The sequence below is a fragment of the Hirundo rustica genome, chromosome 1 (assembly GCF_015227805.2).
Source record: "Hirundo rustica isolate bHirRus1 chromosome 1, bHirRus1.pri.v3, whole genome shotgun sequence".
NCBI lineage: Eukaryota > Metazoa > Chordata > Aves > Passeriformes > Hirundinidae > Hirundo > Hirundo rustica.
Genome location: NC_053450.1, coordinates 39841108 through 39859653, shown reverse-complemented (window position 1 = coordinate 39859653; position 18546 = coordinate 39841108). Strand labels below are relative to the sequence as shown.

The following is an 18546-nucleotide window of genomic DNA, read 5'->3' as shown; positions in this document are numbered from 1 at the left end:
TCTTCTGTCTCATGTAGCCATCCTCGCCTCGTAGCTGTTTAAGTGAATAGAATATTAGACAATGGATTTTTCTGGTATGAGCAGGTTAAATGAGTTTGTTGAACTGAGAGAAAATGGAGTCCATCTGCGTTAGTTCACTTAGCAAACGGTACAAGCATTAAAAGTAAGTGTAAGAGAATAAAGAATCACAGACACTAAGAGGCCTTAAATCTGTAACCATTGATTTATTCCCTGCATAACTCCCAACTGGTGTCTTAGCCTTCGTACTGAAATAATAATTAAAAGCACAATCATGGATATTAATTAAAATAAATCACCTTGCCTGAAATACCTTCTCTGAACATGCTGCCTCTTTGAGGAGGGAACAGGGATTTATGCATCTGTGATTTCTCTTAACTAAGGGCTTGCTCTCTCCTGGAGCAGAGAGATATTACAAAGTGGGAAAAAAAAAAGGAAAAAGGAAAAAAAAAAAAAAAAAATAAAAAAAAAAAAAGCTCCACTTGGAAAATACAGAACTACAAAATTATCTTAATTTCCTCTCTGCTGTGTTCCTGGGACACCCTTCAAAATGGGGCATGGTTGGACAGGATAAGAGATTCAGGGTTATATTGGGAGTCTTTGTAAAAATTTGAAGCTCCTCATAAACCCTTGGAGTGCTCGGGAACAGCAAAAGCTCAAACAATGCTTGACTTCACTGAGTGTGACACCCTGAAGAGTACCACATGCCAACCTGGCACAAGGAGATAAAATTCAAAGCTGGCACATATATCAAACAGCAAAAGTTCCTCATTAGGCAAAGTGTGGATCTTCCACACACTACATCTGACTCATTGCTGGAAATGACCTTAAAAAAAGAGTTCAGATGGAAGGATCCTTTCAGCTGGTATGTTACTCAGAAGACTGGCTGTGAGATGATTATTTGCCTGCTGTTTTCTAGCTGAGCCCAGAAGAGTCAGGGAACATTCGGATGTAAGGCAGAAACAGGCTCTATAACAAGAGGAAAAACAGGATTAGTTAAAAAGAAATAAGAAAAAAGAGGAAAATTATAAATCAAGGAAACCAATTCAGGTTTTCATCTAGTCTCCATCTTTAAGCAGGCAGAGGAAAACAAAAGGTAGGAAAAAAGCACATAGATCTGTAAGAAAAAGTCACATCCGATTTATTTCTGAATTAAATTATTCTAAAATTCATTTTATCAGCATATTGTACTGTGGGCTTGCACACAATCACACAATAGTTGTCTTTATATCAGTCCTATTAGAAAATTATTGTATTTTCACAGCTTTGGCCACAGTCTAAACAAATGCTTTTAATTTGTTTCCAGTTTTAAGGTGTCTCTTACCGTGCAGGATCAAGCGCCTTTTCAAACAATTCCTTTGAATTCAGATGATGATTTGCCTTCAAGCACTTAAGTAGCTTCCTAAATTATACTGCCCATCTGAGACATTGTATTTTTCCCACACCTCGAATGGCTTCTCAGTTGCACACTGGACTTCTAACACTATTATGAGTAGAGGTGACTTCCAAAAAATGACCTGTAAAAGGGCCAAGCTATGAGGTGAGGTCAGTGCAAACAACTCTTCAAAATTTCCTGAATTTTGTATTCAACCTAATGAGTGATCTGATCCAACAAATGAGCAGACTGTACATGACAAATTAGGTTTGAAAAAGCTAAGAAAAAAAGGTTGAAGTTTATTTGTTTAGCTAGTTATGTATTAGCCAGCAGATCTTACAAATGTATTACATGCAAGTCTTTCAAAATGTTAATATTTTTTTCATGTTACATAAGAACATTCTAAGAACTGAAATTTATTAAAATAATTACTGTAATTAAAGTTACTATTTTGTTACAAAGAATACAAAAAACAGCCCTAGGCAAAGTGTCTTTTTTCTGCTTCCTAAGTGCTAATTTCTGTTTTCATACCCACTTCAACAACTGTCTTGTGTTTATTAAGTCTGAGGTATGCTTATCTTCAAGAGGTTTTTTAAAATTAATTATTAACTATTTATTTATAGTAAATGGGATGTAATGCATGGTAATCTATAATTCTTCATTGTGATTGTTGCAAAGGCATCCATTGCTCTCTACCATCAATACTAAAAATGTTTAATTGGTAGAATGATGCTAAAAACATGTTTCCTGTTTTAACACCACAGTGGACAGTGCAGGTTAAAACAGATGGAGATTCCCCAGAGCCACAGGAGTGTAAAAGGACCCTTGTGATTTATGGCTCAAAGAGCAAAAGTGATGAGCTTCTGCTTTCTCCACAAACCCTAGGATATGTGTGCTTTTTGCCCAGAGCAAATGATGAATTAATTTTGAGTCAGAAATATACAGTGCTACGAAGAACTTATCATGACATTGCCCTCTAGGATATACGTATAGATATGTATATATGTGTGTGTATATATCTGTATATCTGTATATATGTATATGTGTATGTTTGTGTATGTGTGTATACATAACAAGCATTATATATGCACAGTTTATTTGTCTGGTAAAAAATGATGTAATTATTTACAAAGATGGAATGACATAAGTACAGGTCCTTGGGTCATCTCCTACTGCTAGTCCTGTTCTACTACAGCCAGCTCCATGGACTCTTTTGTGTAGTTTATTGCATTCACCAGCTCATCTTACATTTTTTCTAATTCCCTAAAGGTTCCTGAGTTGAAGTTCAAATAAAAGGCAATATACAATTATTTGTGAATGCAGAATATGAAGGATTGGGCAGCATTCCCAGAGGACATAAGCGGGCTTTTCTTTCCTTCATTTTCATCTTTGTAAAGTAGTATCCACTTTCCACAGGATCGTTCTGTCTCTCAGGCCAGCAGGCAGAGGATTTTTCTGGATAATCACAAATCACTGGAGAACACATTCATACATATCAAGGAGTGGTGAACTCTGAAGCAATAGCTTATATATGGCCAGTATTAAAATCAACCCTAACACAGTCCTGGCTGCCCATACACCTGACACCATGCTGCTGCTTTGAGAGGATTCATCTGAGCCATCTTTTAAATCTTCAAATTCTGTCCTGGCTTTCTAGGCTAAGTCATTGCAAATTCTGTTTATTGGCATGAAGTACAGCTTCTAGTCAGCAAGATGGGAGAAATAGCTTGGAATTCGAGGCAGTTTTATACAGCTCAGAAAGACTTTTCAATGGCTGCAATAAACATTGTGAAAATGATGGCAAAACTGTGTTTAGTCAGAAATTGTCAAAATTATGTCAAAGATTCATTGTAATGACCTGATCCAGGCTGATTTTTTTAGTTTAAATACCAAGCTAAAGCAATTTGGGAACTTTAATGGCAGTAAATGAAAAGATAAATGGCATTTCTTAAAGACAAGGAACCAGCTGCTTATCAGAAAACACACAGGAAACTGAGCAACAAAACAAGCTTCCTATCCTATTCCATGAACATAAACTGAAGAGGTCAGTAGAGGCAGAATCCATCTATGGAGCAGCAACACCAGCTGACTGAATTTTGGCAAACATCATTGCATAAAGCAGACCTTTGCTGCATCCAACGTGTTGGAAATTTCCCAAATGGCACATATTCCTTGTTCAGGCTGCCTAATTTCAATGATTGGGTATCACACTAGGAGAAATTAGTATTTCTTTGTGTCAGTCGTGGTTGTTCCTCATAGTCTACTATCATTGGTACACAGTGCATTATCTATTGTACCCTTCCACCCCCACAGCTTTCTGAATGCTTACTCATACTTTAGATAGACTTTGGGTTAGTGACTGCATTTTCCCCACAGCTATTTGTGTCCTTGTTTTTATTGCTTTGTATGAAGAAGTTAGTACTACTTGAGCATTATTTACTATATGTGACATTTTATCTCTTTGCTGCATTGCTTACAGTGCAGCTTACAGAATAGCAGCTCTGGTATAAAGGGGCATTTGGGGATTCATAGGTATCTCCATAAACACCCTCATGCCTCTTTAGGTGCTTGAACCAATAAACCCAATTTCTTTTTGCTTTTCCTTTCTTTGTTCTTACTAAGACTATGCAGAAGAATGCAGAAACTTTGCTTATGTTTTCACACTGTAGCAGCAGGCTGGTGGCATGAACGTGATATCACAAAGAGGGCAAGCTGTGAATTCAGCTTTCCAACAAGCAGGAATAAATGAACTTTTAACCTCTCCCCAAGATCCTGATCCTAGACAAACATCCTTAATAACATAGTGCAGTAAAAAGAAAATCAGGTTATGTGCTATAAGCAGCTTACATAGTTTTGAAACAGTAAGCTTAATTTTGATCTCAGAGATACATTTATTGCACACTGAGGACAGAAAGGCATGTAAATTCCTGGTTTTCCAGGTGTTCTCACACAAGTATATGCACAGATGTGTATCATATCCAGAATGATTATTCCATCCAAAATATGTCCAATCAATTCCTATGAAAGAACAGGTGTAGTTTAATTGCACATAGCAATCATAAAGAATAAATTAAAAGAGATAAAATAGCAGCATGTCTTAGGTACAGTTGAGTTTCAGTAGTCTCAGAAATATGTAGTATGGTAGTTGAGCTGCTTTAATAAGAATGAATTTAATTAGAACTAAATTGAAAAAAGTTTTAAAAACTAAATTGAAAAATAGATGAATGTGCCTATGTTGTGAAATCTGACAGGAGTTGTAGTGCTGAAGGTAGCACGGTAGTATAACATGAGCCATAGTGCTCTTCAAATAGGACTGTTGGTAAATACTCAAGAAATTCTGAATGTGTTTTGTGTTAAGGATCAAGAAGGTGACAGAAAGTTTCAAATCACATAACACAGTAATGCATGTGTTTTCCACAGCATGAGATGATGTTCCAAACAACAAGCAGAAGGATTTCTGGAGTATATGACAGATGTCTGTCCAATCGAATTTTAGGATGCTTCGATGAAACGCTATTAACTAGAATCATTTATGGGGTGAGTGGCTGGGCATGTTTTTTGTTTGTTTGTTTTGTTTTAACAGGGAAAAGAATGAAAAGGGATTACATTTAAATATGCACCCAAACAACAAAATTGACAAGGTTTTAATTACCCTAGGCATGATGTCTTTGAGAAGCCCTGGGTGAGTTAAAGAGGAAAAGATTTAAAATGTTATGAAATTCTCTAATAATCTTTGTCAGTTACCTCTTTCTCGGATCTTCAGAAGCCCAATGGCTCCTCCTAATTTTAAGAGCCATGCTCCTTCAGTCATGTAGTAGATAAGATATTGTGTTTAGTATGTGGCAAATGATGCCAACTTAGCTAAGATTTCAAGTTCTAAATATCGGAGAAAACTATTCAGAAGAAATAAACTTGAAAAAATTAATTAGGAAATTATAGTAATGAATGAAGTAAAGTATCCTCCTGCAAATATTCAACAAATTTAAAACGAGAACATTCACTGGATACATACTTTGTGATGGATGTGTCTGTCTCTGCTTCAAAATTCATGTTGAATCAATTAATAGACATTGGTGGAATGAACAGACAATTTTGGGATCAAAGATGGAATATCATATTCCAAAGAAAAACTGCTTGTACTAAATTGGTCAGAAAAGGATTGCAAGAATGATGTAATGGCAGGGCTGGATACAATGATGGATCTGAACAAAAAGGCTAATACTGGCCACAACTGTAAGTGAAAAACCAAATCCATGAAAAAAGGGGAGCTATCTAATACACTCAACTTGTTTAATTCCAAGGATCATAAACAGTATGATTATCAGTGCTTGCTGGTTCAAAGGCAGTCAGGGAATTAATTGAAACTGTGATTCTAGAAGCAAAATGGACAATTGTGGCTTCTAAACAGTCTATCCTATATTCTGGAATTATTTTCCTATAAATCTCCTCTGTGCATTTCCTACAAGGATTATAGCACATGTATTCATGACAACTTAGAATCCTAGTGAATTGCAAATTTGGATATCAGAAGACAAAGTAAAATGTGACTTACAGCTTGCCCTGTCACATAAAAATAACCATGCTCCGTACTTTTGCAACTCCCAAACAGAGTGCTTTATGGAATAAGTTGTTTACAGCATTTAGAGCAGCTGTGTGACACAGTCATGGGGACCATGCACAAGAGAAAAAATCTACAGGCAATAATTTTAAAAGTCGGTAGTCTGATTTTGAAAGAGAAGAAGCAATGGCTTTGCTGCCTGTGAAAAAACTGCAGTTTAGATGCGTGAAGAACCTGTGCACTCTCCTCTCAATGAACCCAAATAATTCCTGTTAAGTTTAATCAGGTGGAATACATATTTTGCAAGGAATTAATCCACTTAGTCCGCCACACCTAATGATACATAGCTAATTATATCGTTTGCAACATACACAACATGAATGAAAAATCTTGATGTGAAATTCTGCCCACGCATTTCCCTTTTCACTGTGCAGGAGTGAGGACCAAGTCAGGGACAGCTTTGGTCTCTGTAAGCACGACGGCACAGAGACAGGCAGGGCAGGCTGGGCTTAGAGAGAGGACAAGTCTGGTGCCCTCTACTTTGGTGTAAAACTACTGCTGTGTGGCTTTTATGAGTACTGTGGAGCTACAGTTCAGCAGCTGAGTGGTTTGAGCAGCCCAGGGCTCTTTTATAGGCAGCAGAAAGGAGGTCTTCCCTGCTCCTTAAACAATGCCCTGAGTCATGAAATTGTGTAGGAGCGGCATGGCAACCACTTGTAATGCTTACCTCAAGAAATTCAGAGTGGAAGGGATCTTTTAATCCATCAAGTGCAATTTCTTCCTACCAAAGGTGTCTTTTCATAAGTTCTGCATCATGAACCATTCATAAAATTCCTGTAAAACAGTTCGGGCAGGTAGCTTTATTTTCAATTAATTATTCCGCTTCATACTCTGATATTCTACTGTTTCTTATGTGTATAACAGTTATTAAAAATGGTATACGACTATCCCAAAATGACAAAAGCACACATTTTTAGTAATTAGAATAAGGTAGCTAATACTTCCCTACATGTATGTGTTCACTGTGGAAATGCACATGGACCAACTTTAAACAAGAGAGGTCAGCAGTGAAGAGCTGTCACGTTCAGAGCTCTGCTGAGAAGAAGAATAAATTAATCTGTTAGGAGTTCTGTGCTCTGTCTTAGGAGCCAATCTGCTGCTGGTGCTGCCAGAGCTAGGGCATGATTGTGTAAGGCTAATTTCAGTTTCTTGTGATGCCAATAGGGTGCATAGAGGATTTATTCACTGGAAAGTCCCCAAATCTCATGTTGTGACTGGTGTGGGGGGAAAAAAAAGCAGAAATATGGGAGAAGAACAAAGCCACTGGCAACACTTTTTTTTTTTTTGTATTAAGTATTGTTGATACTTAATAAACATAATTGTTGCCTTTAAAAATTACTAGTTCTCAGTTGTTTCACTCAAAAATCACTTCCCATGCTATCTTTCTTGTAGTTGCTCAGTGAATGTCTGCCACATTACTTCCTTCTGTTCAGAAGACTTATCATGCGGTGGTTAATGTCGTGCAGATCATTATCCACAATCAGTAACCATTTATTGAATTTCCACATGTAGTATAGGAACAGGGCTGTGCTGTCCTACAGAGTTATTTCTGTAACATTAATGATTTATTTTTATTCAGAAGTATCCCTTTCCTTTAATGACAAATTGGTTATAAAGTAGTTTTATGTTCTAGACAAATCATTTAGCAAATGAAAATTTAGTGAAACCTCTTCACCAGTGGGGTTGTCAAGCACTGGGTCAGGCTGACCAGGGCAGTGGTTGAGTAACCATGCTGGAGGTATTTACAAACATGTTGATGTGGCACTCAGGGACATGGTTTACTGGTGGACTTGGCAATGCTGTGTTAATGGTTGGACTTGATGATCTTAAAGGTCATTTCCAATCTAAACAATTCTGCTTCTCCAGGCTCATAGTAATCATCTTTAAATTAATACCTCTCTTGGCTGCTGATATTAGAATCTTTAATTGTGAGTTACTGCTCTTTTTATGCAGTAGAGTCACAACTTTCAGTGTTATCTCTTGTCTAAAGAGCCTAAATGCACAGAAATTACTAATTTCAACTGTGACTCACTCTAAAGTTATCATGCTTACAGTATGTGTGCTACAATACTAATAAAGGAGATAACCTCACCCATGATTATACCATGGAATTAAAAGAATTGATTCCATCATCACATTTACCCCAGCCTCAAATTCAACTTTTCCATTATTTACTGTTAAGTTCAGAAATTCTACACAGGGATTGAGGAAAATCTCTCTAAGTGAACCAACCTTGACAGTACCCTCTTCCTCATGATATTTGGTGCAGGTTGAGACTGCAGATCTGGGAGATGTATACAAGATTCGAGTCAGGTGTGATGATGTGCCAGGCTTTAAGGGCTGGCATCTGAAGTCTTTTCACTTACAAGAGTTGCATACAAAACAAGAACTGAACTTCGAATGTAACTGCTGGCTCGCTCTTGAGAGAAGATAATGACCTGATAAAAGAACTCCCCGCTGTCACAGAGGACCAGAAAACTTTACCAGGTAAAAGCATCAAGAAGACTTAAACACTGCAAATTATGTGCTTGAAAATAAATCAATGTTACAAATATAATATAGTGCTTTGTCTGAATTTTATACCTTCTATGGTTCTGTTGCACCTGTCTTCATATATGCACTGCAAGAACTCTAACCACTTAAATTTTAATCTTTCACTTAAGTTGCGGATTGGATTTTACAATTGCTAAATCTTCTGCATGATTCTAAATGAGAAAAACTGAACAATACAATTGGACATTTTAGGGGAACCAGCATGTTCAAAGCCATGAAAATTATTTGCTCTAGAGTTTCCGTTGAATTACTTATAGCTTTACTTGGTGATGTAAGTATCAGAAGTAAGCCTTATTGCACAAAAAGGTTGTGGGTTTTTTTTTTCCCCTAATGACTACTTTTTTTTTGTCATGCAGAGAGCTCTCAGAGATGCCCTTGGAATGTGAAGACTTACAGAAGTCTTGCATTTGCTCAGAAATGTTAGCAGTTATACATGAGATAAAAGTACTTAGAGTTATGACTGCTTTGCTAAACTAAAGTTCCAGATGTTCTTCTCCCTGAATACTCAAACCTACTCATGACCTTAAAAGAAAGTATAGTGTTACATTAGTTAAATATTAGCTCTGCAGGACTGTATATTAAAAATGACATTTAAAAAAATTTGGTTATTCTTTTTATATTAGCCTGAATATATATGCAATTAAATGATCATCCTCGGAAGAAAATCTGATCTGACTGCAGAAATTCATTCATACAGGATCAAGATAGAGGCAAAGAATTTATAGTTTCCTTCCTTAAGTTAATAAGTGCATTTTGTAAATTTTTATACTTACATGTCATATCATGCATCCAGATGCTATGTAGCATCTCTTTCTTATTTAAATTTGCATAACCTTATTCTTATTCTTTGACCTGTGTTAATTATTATCTATTTCAAAGATAATTCAGTTTTTAATTAGTTTTTAATTTAGCTCCTCAATTAACTCAAATGAGTTCTTTCCAGATCTTGCACAATAAAACAGAATCGGGCTGAATTTGCCTAGATTCATAAGTCTAAATTTTCCAAGTCCAATTTTCTTCAAATTTCTAAGAAGGTGAATAGAAAGTCTTCATTGAGCTTGGCATGAAGAGATCAGATTCATAAAGAGTAACCTGATTATTTCATTCACTGTGTAGCAGATTTTTTTTGTGGTTGTAGAAATGAAAGAAAAAACCCAACCAAACAAACAACTATAGTCTTACTAAATATTGCGTGTTGCTGTTTTATTTTAGGCACACCTTGCATTTAATCAGCTTCAATTTAGCCTTTTCTTTCCTTTTTTGTACAGTATATAAGTATGTTGTTTCTGTACGTATAGGTGACCACTGGGGAGCGGAGACTTTTGCAAATGTTTATCTCACTCTCTATAGCAAAAGAGGGGACACAGGTGTGAGGAAACTTCATACATCTTTAACAAAAGGAAGAAAAGTTCAAAGTAATAAGGTAATGGCACCATAATGCAATCTTACATGTGCAGGGGTTAGCACTGCATTGCGCCGCTTAATGCCTGATTAGAATACATCTGGCTAGAGAGGCAAGAATTTGGAAACATTCGCAGGATTTATCTTCCAGGTCTTCCCAGTAGTCCAGTGCCAGTGTTATTTATTTTCTGTAAAAGAATATACCTATATGGCAATAAAGGCTCCACATGAGCAATACAAAGCAGATTAGTGGGGAGAACCTCTGTGATTGCCCTTCTGACTGCTGTTCCAAATTTAGGACAGAGCAGGATGTAAAAAATTGAAAAATTAGTGAAAAATAATTTACAGAAATTTCAATGAGACTTTTGCAGTCTATGAGGTATCTGAAACCACAATCACACTTTAAAACATCAACTCAATATCAGTAAGTTTAGACAAGAAACAAAAATTCCACTTAGAAAAGGAATGCAAGTAAACCCAGTGTTTCTAGATGACCACTATAAATAAAATTCTTATCTTATGAATTTGGCTTCCACTCACTGAACAAGGAAGTTTGAAAAATATCACGCCAAATTGTCCATTTTCAAGAAGACACTTATATTTCTGTGAAATAATGATATTAGATAATTACTACAGTACTTGTTAAGGTAAAATGGAAATCAGTAAAGAACTGAGAGAATTTCTAAATTTCATTTCTATGTATTTCTCAGAACTATGCCTATATACACATGACAGCACTATATTGTAATTATTTTAATTTATGTTCATACATGGATTTATTTCCTAAAATATCTTAATTAACAAAGTTAATGATTTCTGCTCACAATCTGCTGTTGGGTTCTGACTATTATTAGGAAAAAAAAAATTGTCGTATGAATATACTTTCAATATTAGTAGCAGAAAGTCTACTTCTCCAATATTTTATTTAAAAAGAAATAGGGACAAGGCATAGCACTTTGGCAACGACTATGTTCTTTTAGAAATCAGATTGTAATATCTTTGGGTTTTAATTGTTTTGATATCCAGTCTAGTAAGTTCCTACTACTGAATTGTTTTATTTGAATTATGGTGTAAATTATATTCCTAGACATTGCTGTTCAAACTCCAGTTGTTCATAACTTTCTAACCTTTACCAGTTACCATGAGATCCATCTGGTCTCTGGCTGGGCCTTATACAGAACATCTGCCTATCTTAGTTTTAGTGGGGCATATAATTTCTTTCTTCATGTTTCACATTTTTCCTTATCATGTTTTTCTGGTTCCTATTCTCATCTACTGCTGCTTGTGTTTACTCTCTCATGTCTTTCTCTGCCTTCTCCATTCTGCTTCCCTTCCTATCTCTCATCTTTTACTCTTCACTTTCATTTTAACTTCCTCCCTTACCCTTCTCAATTTGCTCCACAATTATTTTAATTCTGTAAGGAAAGCAGAACTCAGGTTTTCTGACTATTGGAGAAGAATTAAAAAGCTATTGTGGAGTGAAAACACTCCTTAGATTTCTAACTTTTGTTTAGAGCTATATCTCTAGACTTGTATGATAAGCTTTAGAAATTAGATATCTGAAAGATAAAAATTTGATTGGAACTAAAACCTTGTCATAACTGGCTCTCAGAAAGTCGAGGTATAAAAATTTTAATGTATTATGAAATGATTGCTGCAGTGACCCATAATGACCACAGATCACACGAAATTACAAAGCATCATTAATGATGAATATGGGATTAAATGTTAGTTCTAATCAATGTATGCTTTCTTAGATTCAGCAGGGAAATGCTATGTTAAATTTTACAAAGAAACAGACTTTAAAAATTTTAAATTCTTAGATGAATCCAGGCCTATATTTTCCCTGAAGTTCAAGCAAAATTCTGTTGTATTAAGTATTTCCCTGTTTTGCAGGTCGATTCAGTTTTGGTGGAAGCTGTTTCTCTGAGTCATTTGCAAAAAGTGGTCATAGGCCATGATGGAGAAGGCTATGGGGTGGAAATGTACCTCAAGATGGTAACAGTCAAGGAATCACAAGATTCAAACAAAGAATGGGTCTTTCCATTTTGGAACTGGCTTGATACCCATCTGGGCTTATGTGAGACTGTTTATAAGATTGCAACTGTTGGTAAGTTCTGCAAAACTGACCTGCCCATTTTTATATACATATATTTGACAGGAGCTCTTTCAGATCTCTGTAGTGTCTTTCTTTTATTGAAAATGAGAATTTTCAGTTTGATCTTAGTGTTATAGCAGAGCCACCTCTGGTAAGGCCAAAGTTAATATAATTCTGTCTTGTCCATGTGTTGCGTATGGAACACCTGCCTTCCAAATTAAACAGCATATTTCAATGAGAGATAAATAGCTGAGCTTAGGATGTGCCCCTCATGAGGATAAATAGGTTAAATTTTATACACTATTTTTCAGCCCAGAACCTCATTTGAAATCTAAAGAAAAATTACTTCAGTGAAATGAGCCTAATCTTTACCTGTGAGAGTATTCCACAGCACAAAGAAGCAGTTCTGGTATGCTCATTTCTGTTCATTTCACACTTAACTGCTATGCCATGATTTGTGCAAATTTAAACCTGGAAGTACTTGGCAAAAGAACACTTACAGCAGGACCTTTAGTCATTCAGAAGTGGTTAGAGATTTCTTCCTTCAATCCTGTGAAAAAAATTCAATGCAAAGGAAATGAACGACAGAACTTTGTCCAGAGGAAATAAGGTATAAGGTGTCCTTGATTCAGTTGTGTGGTTTTCCTGAGCTGTAGAAAGTACATTTTCCTGAGCTGTTCCTCTTCATAAAATCATTTTCACTTCATCTAGACTGATTAAAAATTAAGAACAGTAATTAATGAAGAAAAAGAGAGGAAAATAATAGTATTGATCTTCTGAGGATCAGGAAAATAATTTTGTGTGTTTATTATAGGTTACCTGTCAATCTCACACTATTGCAGAACCTATTATGTTGCTAGATAACATCTAGTGACAAGCAAAGTTCATTAGGATTGTTCTTTTTGCATTAGGTGCCTTCATGCTACACATGGCTACATGCTTTTAAATGATAAATTTGCTTTAGTAATACTGATTGCTTTTAAAAGAACAATTACTTAGACCTCTAAAAGGTGACTCTCTTAGCAATTACAGCCAAACATGAGAAGGAAATTCACTGGCATCAACAAATGCCATTGAAACTAAATTTTAAACAGAGAAAGGACATTAAACTGCTAAATTCTTCACAAAAAAAGGTAAGAAAGATATTGATGTCTTATTCTTAGTGAGCAGTTGCTATAGATACAACATAACCTGCAATGGAGAGATTTGCTTGTGTACTGCAAAGGCTATGGCCCTGCTAGATTATGCCATTCTCTCATGCTGTCATAATTCCTTTCTCTCTGATAACTTTTAAAGGCAGAAGGTTGACTCTTAGTCCTAAACTGCCTGATATTAGCATGAAGGTTTCCGGATAATGGATATCACTGGATCTGACTTGGGTGGTGAAGAGGATCCAATATGCCTATTTTTAATCTTCTACGGCAACCTGAGTCACAAAAAGTTTTCACTTCAAGTCACAGGAAAAGCAATTCAGATCAAAGTACTTCAACCTTCTTCTGTTGCAAGAAAAGCCTACGAATATTGCAGCCAATACCCTGCTTAGTTCTGAGATAAATTGTTTCTTTAAACTTAACTACTAAATTGATTTTTAAGTCCTCTGTGTAGTTTGGCACAGATCATCATTTTTGTTTGTAGGTAGCAACACATGAACAATGGTTTTTGAAAGAGCAAATTCTCCCAGTGTCTCATACTGAGAATGTTTAAGTGAGCGAATTGTTCCCCTGGTGCATATCACAGTGCATACGGCGCGGCAGGTACTGATTTACAGGCTTTGTTGATCTCACAAAAATCAGCAATTTGTAAGCACACAATATGCCATGGGATACTGTAGAGCTTTTGGGGCTGATGATAGAGACGAAAGAATCATAAATGAGATGAAATGTACAGAAGGTTAATTTTTCTCTTTTTCTCTCTCATGTAATTTATTCATCCGTGCCATCAGTTTCTCTGAACTGCTTTTTCTAGTATGGTTTCTCTTTTTGTCCCTGTTGTTTATTGTGTCTTCCTTTTTCCTCTTAATAAATTGAATTTTATGATTGAGTGAAAGAAATAATTTGTGGTATTTTGATGCTCCTCTTTTCCTTAATGAAAGAGGAACTAAGCAGACTAGACTAACCGCAAACCTGAATCCAAAATGAGGAGTACATAGAGGATTTTTCTGAGTTATTTCCAAGAACCTCTGGTAAATACAAAAAACCAGTATGAAACTGAAGTGCCCTGTCAGAGGGCACATGGACTTCTACTATCTGAGCATATCTAAAGAGAAAGAACAGGGAAAAAATCCAAGAAGTATCAAATAGGAAAGATTACTTCTGTTTTTTCCCTTTTTTTTTTTCCTTACAATGGAAAAAAAAAAAATGATTTTAAACCACTAATTATAATATCTAAGGCCTGCTCTGCTTTCACTTACTCAAGCAATGGTATGTCCTAGAGATGGTGCACTATCCCCAGTAAAACCAGATTTTTTTTTTTTTCTCAAGTATGAATGCAGGATTTTAATGTACAACTTCTGTGATCTAGAGTGAGGATGAAAGATCTCTAGGATGTTTACTCAAAACTGGATTAGCTTCCTTTCAAATTTATAATTAGTAGCATCATTTTTATTGTTGTAACAAATATTTCCAATGGTGTCTAAATTTTTAAAAATTGACTAAGCTTCTGTGCCTGAAAATAATCTACTGAATCTGTGTAATATATATGAACATTGTGCCTTGTTTTGTGTACAAATTTCAACAGTGACTGCCATTTCTTGTTCCTTAATATCAAACCTCAAGCATCTCCTCATGCAAGTTTTTAAATAAATTTTGTATTCATTTCTGCCCCAATTTTTTAACTACTGAAGTTTGTTCAACTATTGCATACAGCTGACAGCTGCATTTGTTCTGGCACAGTGGAAATGAGATCCATTCAACGTCTCTTTCTCCTCACACAGGATGAACTGGCAGATATTGGCTCAATATACAAAGTTCAGGTAACTGGCCCACACAGCGAGCTAAAACAGCCATGGCACTTAGATTTACTGCACACGAAGCACACAGGCACAAAGGAAGAAATGTATTTAGCTTTTGACTGCTGGTTCAACGCTAAGGAAGACAAATGTGTGGAGCTGCCAGCTCTCTATGCAGATCAGGAGCCTTTGCCTGGTAAGCTATGTCCTTTCCTGTTACTGGGGTCAGGATCTGTCTCTGGAACAGTAGTATATCTCTTTTGGGCTCAAAATACTGTGTGAAGATCTCCATAACAATTTGATATTAAGGAATGTGATGGTTTTACACATGCATTTACCACAAAAGAGAAATCATTGATATGAGTGAGGATTATGAGAGATGCTTTAACTGCTGATACCAAACATAGTATTTGGCTTCTTTCACATTAGATGATGTTCCAGTTTTAGCTCTTGATTATTTATTATCTCTTTAAATTAAGGCTATGTCAGCTGAAGATGAGTACAAAATATCATCTAGTGTGTGATATTATTTGTGATATTTGTGATATTATTCCTATAAAACATAGGAAAGAAAAGACTTGCAAACCCCCTGCACAACAAAGGTAGAATTTTTAAAATGCCACAGAGTTAGCCAGCAAAGTGATAAACAAGAATTTCAAATACTCTAGTGTTTTATTGATGGCAATGGGTGATTAATGAGTGATTAAATGAGTGATTGATGCAAGTGGTATTCTAGAAAAATATACATTAAGTTGCATGTTTCTCTGCTGTTGGTAAAACATGTGAATGGTGTGATGCTGGAGAGATAATTAAGCGATTTCTGCCAACCAGCCCCCACCAATCCCCTCGGAACAACCAATTGTATACTGATAACTTGATCACTAGCACTTAAAGACAAGCTTCTCATTTATACGGCTCATTAGAATAAAGAGGATTGATGGAGAGAGTAAAGTTCATATATTGAGGCTTTTAGTGCCAGTTAAGAGAGGTTTAACTGCTAGAGGCTGTAGTACAAAAAGTGTTCTGCTTAAATGGAAACTAAGAGAAAAAGATGGAAGCAGCCCGGAAAAAGAAATAAAATAGACTGCATGGACTTTTACAGACCATTCTCTAATGAGAGTTTTCTAAATATTTCATCCAACTTAAAGTTGAAACTTAAAAAAAAAACAGTGAAGATCTTTAAAATTTCTGGTGTTGTGTGGGTTTGAATAATTAAAAAAAATTGTCACCTTGTATTCATGTACTGAAACATCTTACCATTTTAGACTTGATCCATCAGATTCAAAAAAACATTGGAGGTTGGATGTAATATATGTTGAATGTACAGTCATGAATATAGCAATCATAGACCGATTAAAAGGCCCTATTTCCCTAATTTATTTAAGAAAAAAAATGAGAACTGTAAATATGAACACTCATTTTCTAAATTCAAACATGTAAAATTTTATACTACATATAAAAATTACAAAAAATTAAAAAAAAAATCTAGAATACACCTCTCAAAGTGTCTATCATGCTAAGAGCCAAATGGAGATATTGTCTGAAAGCATTATTCTGATATATAAAGTAATTAATTTCTGAGGTATACTAGAAATTTAGGGTGTTTTTCTTGGAAAATTTCTGGGAAAATATGTGTATATGCTCTCCCTCAAAAATTAATCCATAGATGGGAGTATCTACCAACCTAGAAAGTTTTCCACAAATCATTTTGTGGAGTTCACTGATTTACAACTGGAAGTGTTAATATAACTTTTATTCTTTGTTATCCCAATACTACTTCAGTCTAAAATTTCTTCTTTGTTATATTCTGGTTTTATTCAGAGACACACACACAAGAAATTAATACAAAATAATAACAATAAATAATAATATGTATTTACTCTCCTACCTTTTTTTAAAATTTATTTTATTATCATTAGGTGATTGCTTTCAGTTTTACAGCATGTTGGCTTACATCTGAGAGAGAATTTTTCGAAATAAGATTGGGAGAGACAAAAAATGACAAACTTGAACAGAATATCTTGTCTTAGTAGATTTTTGTTGTTGAAGTATACTGCTCATACAGAACACAATCAGAATGGTCCCAAACTCAGCCTAAAAACTTTTACCCCATTTCCCACCATCCCCTTTCTCTTATGGCTCCTTTCATAGGGGATATTTTGCATACTTTTATTTCACTTTAATAGTGGAAAATTAATAGGAAATATTTGCTATGACTACATTGAGCTTTAAATTATGCATCAATAGATTCAGCAGGTTCTGCTGAAAATACCGACTCAGCAGAAACACTTTATACATTTCTAAGCTAAGCTCGTGACACTGTATATTAATGATTCAAATATTAATGGACAAAAGCAGTAAATGTGAGCACTGTGACTTCTAATTTATCCCCACAGCAGTGGTCAGATACATAGACCAAAATATTTGGATCTCATTCATAAAAGTAGACTTTTGACTTCATCATATCTGCTCACATGGCCCAGAAAAACAGACGGGGCAACACTGAATGAACAACACAGAAACTTCATACCCTAACTCCCCCAAACCAAAATGCCATTGGCTAAATGCTAACTAAAGTGTCACCTGGACAGCTCATGTACTTTCAACCATCTGGGACTCCCGAAAAACCACGTCTGTGAAGATGCACTGACGTTACTGCAGCTATGTTGTCTTTTACTTGGCAGTGCATATTTAATTCTCTTGAAGAAAGGAATGAGATATGTTAGAGTTCCAGGCTGGGAAAACCCTTGGTTTACTTCTTATCATCAAACATGAGTGATACCATTAATTATAAGAACTTTCCCAGCCTTTAGCTTAAATTATTTTTTTAATTTTAATTTCAGGGGGAGTCCCTGAAGCAAATAGTGCTGCAGTGAAATAAAGTTACTTTTAAGCAAACAGATTTTCTTAGACATCATCCTCATGAAGTAAAAGGTAAAGAGAAATAAATACATTTCAGAAGTATTGAAACGAGCATACTTTGATTAGCAGACTTATACAGCCCTTATTATTTAAGGTATCCTTTTAAATATAAATTTTACAGTCTATAAAAACCCACTCTTTAAAACCATTAATCCTGTTATGGGACCTTGTTATTCTAGAAATAGAAAGAAATAGCTATATAAGATGTCAAAATATTTGAATTCAGACCTTTTGATTATAACACTCAACATGAATAGCAGCAACTTGTGAAAAGAGCTCTAAGGAAAGCTTAAAATAAATATCCTCACAACATTTTTTTTTCCCTCCCTGTTTTCCTATCACCTACGCATGAAACTAAATGACAGCTTTAGCTTCTGTGTTCATTGAATTATTCTTAAACCTACTAGAATTTTCTCATAATTATAATATTCTTAAAGAATGTAAGATTTGCTTAAATACACCATTTCTCTCTTGGAAAAAAATTGATAGAAGAAAAATATACTGAGAATATCAGGTGTGTTTCCAGGATGTATACTTAGATATTCATATATCCTATGATGTACATTAGACTGAAATATATGTTTCAGACTTGAATAATGTGTGTTTCTGTGCTC

General features: G+C 35.3%; 1 protein-coding gene across 1 annotated transcript in view; it reads left to right on the top strand.

The window, feature by feature from the left end:
- LOC120759734 (lipoxygenase homology domain-containing protein 1) overlaps positions 1–18546 on the top strand; it is a 134373-nt gene that overhangs the window by 54901 nt on the left and 60926 nt on the right. The window contains 8 exon segments of the mRNA XM_058419974.1: positions 2151–2337; positions 8281–8432; positions 8434–8498; positions 9833–9987; positions 11862–12075; positions 13360–13413; positions 13416–13543; positions 14996–15206. Coding sequence (XP_058275957.1) covers positions 2151–2337; positions 8281–8432; positions 8434–8498; positions 9833–9987; positions 11862–12075; positions 13360–13413; positions 13416–13543; positions 14996–15206 — 1166 coding nt within the window.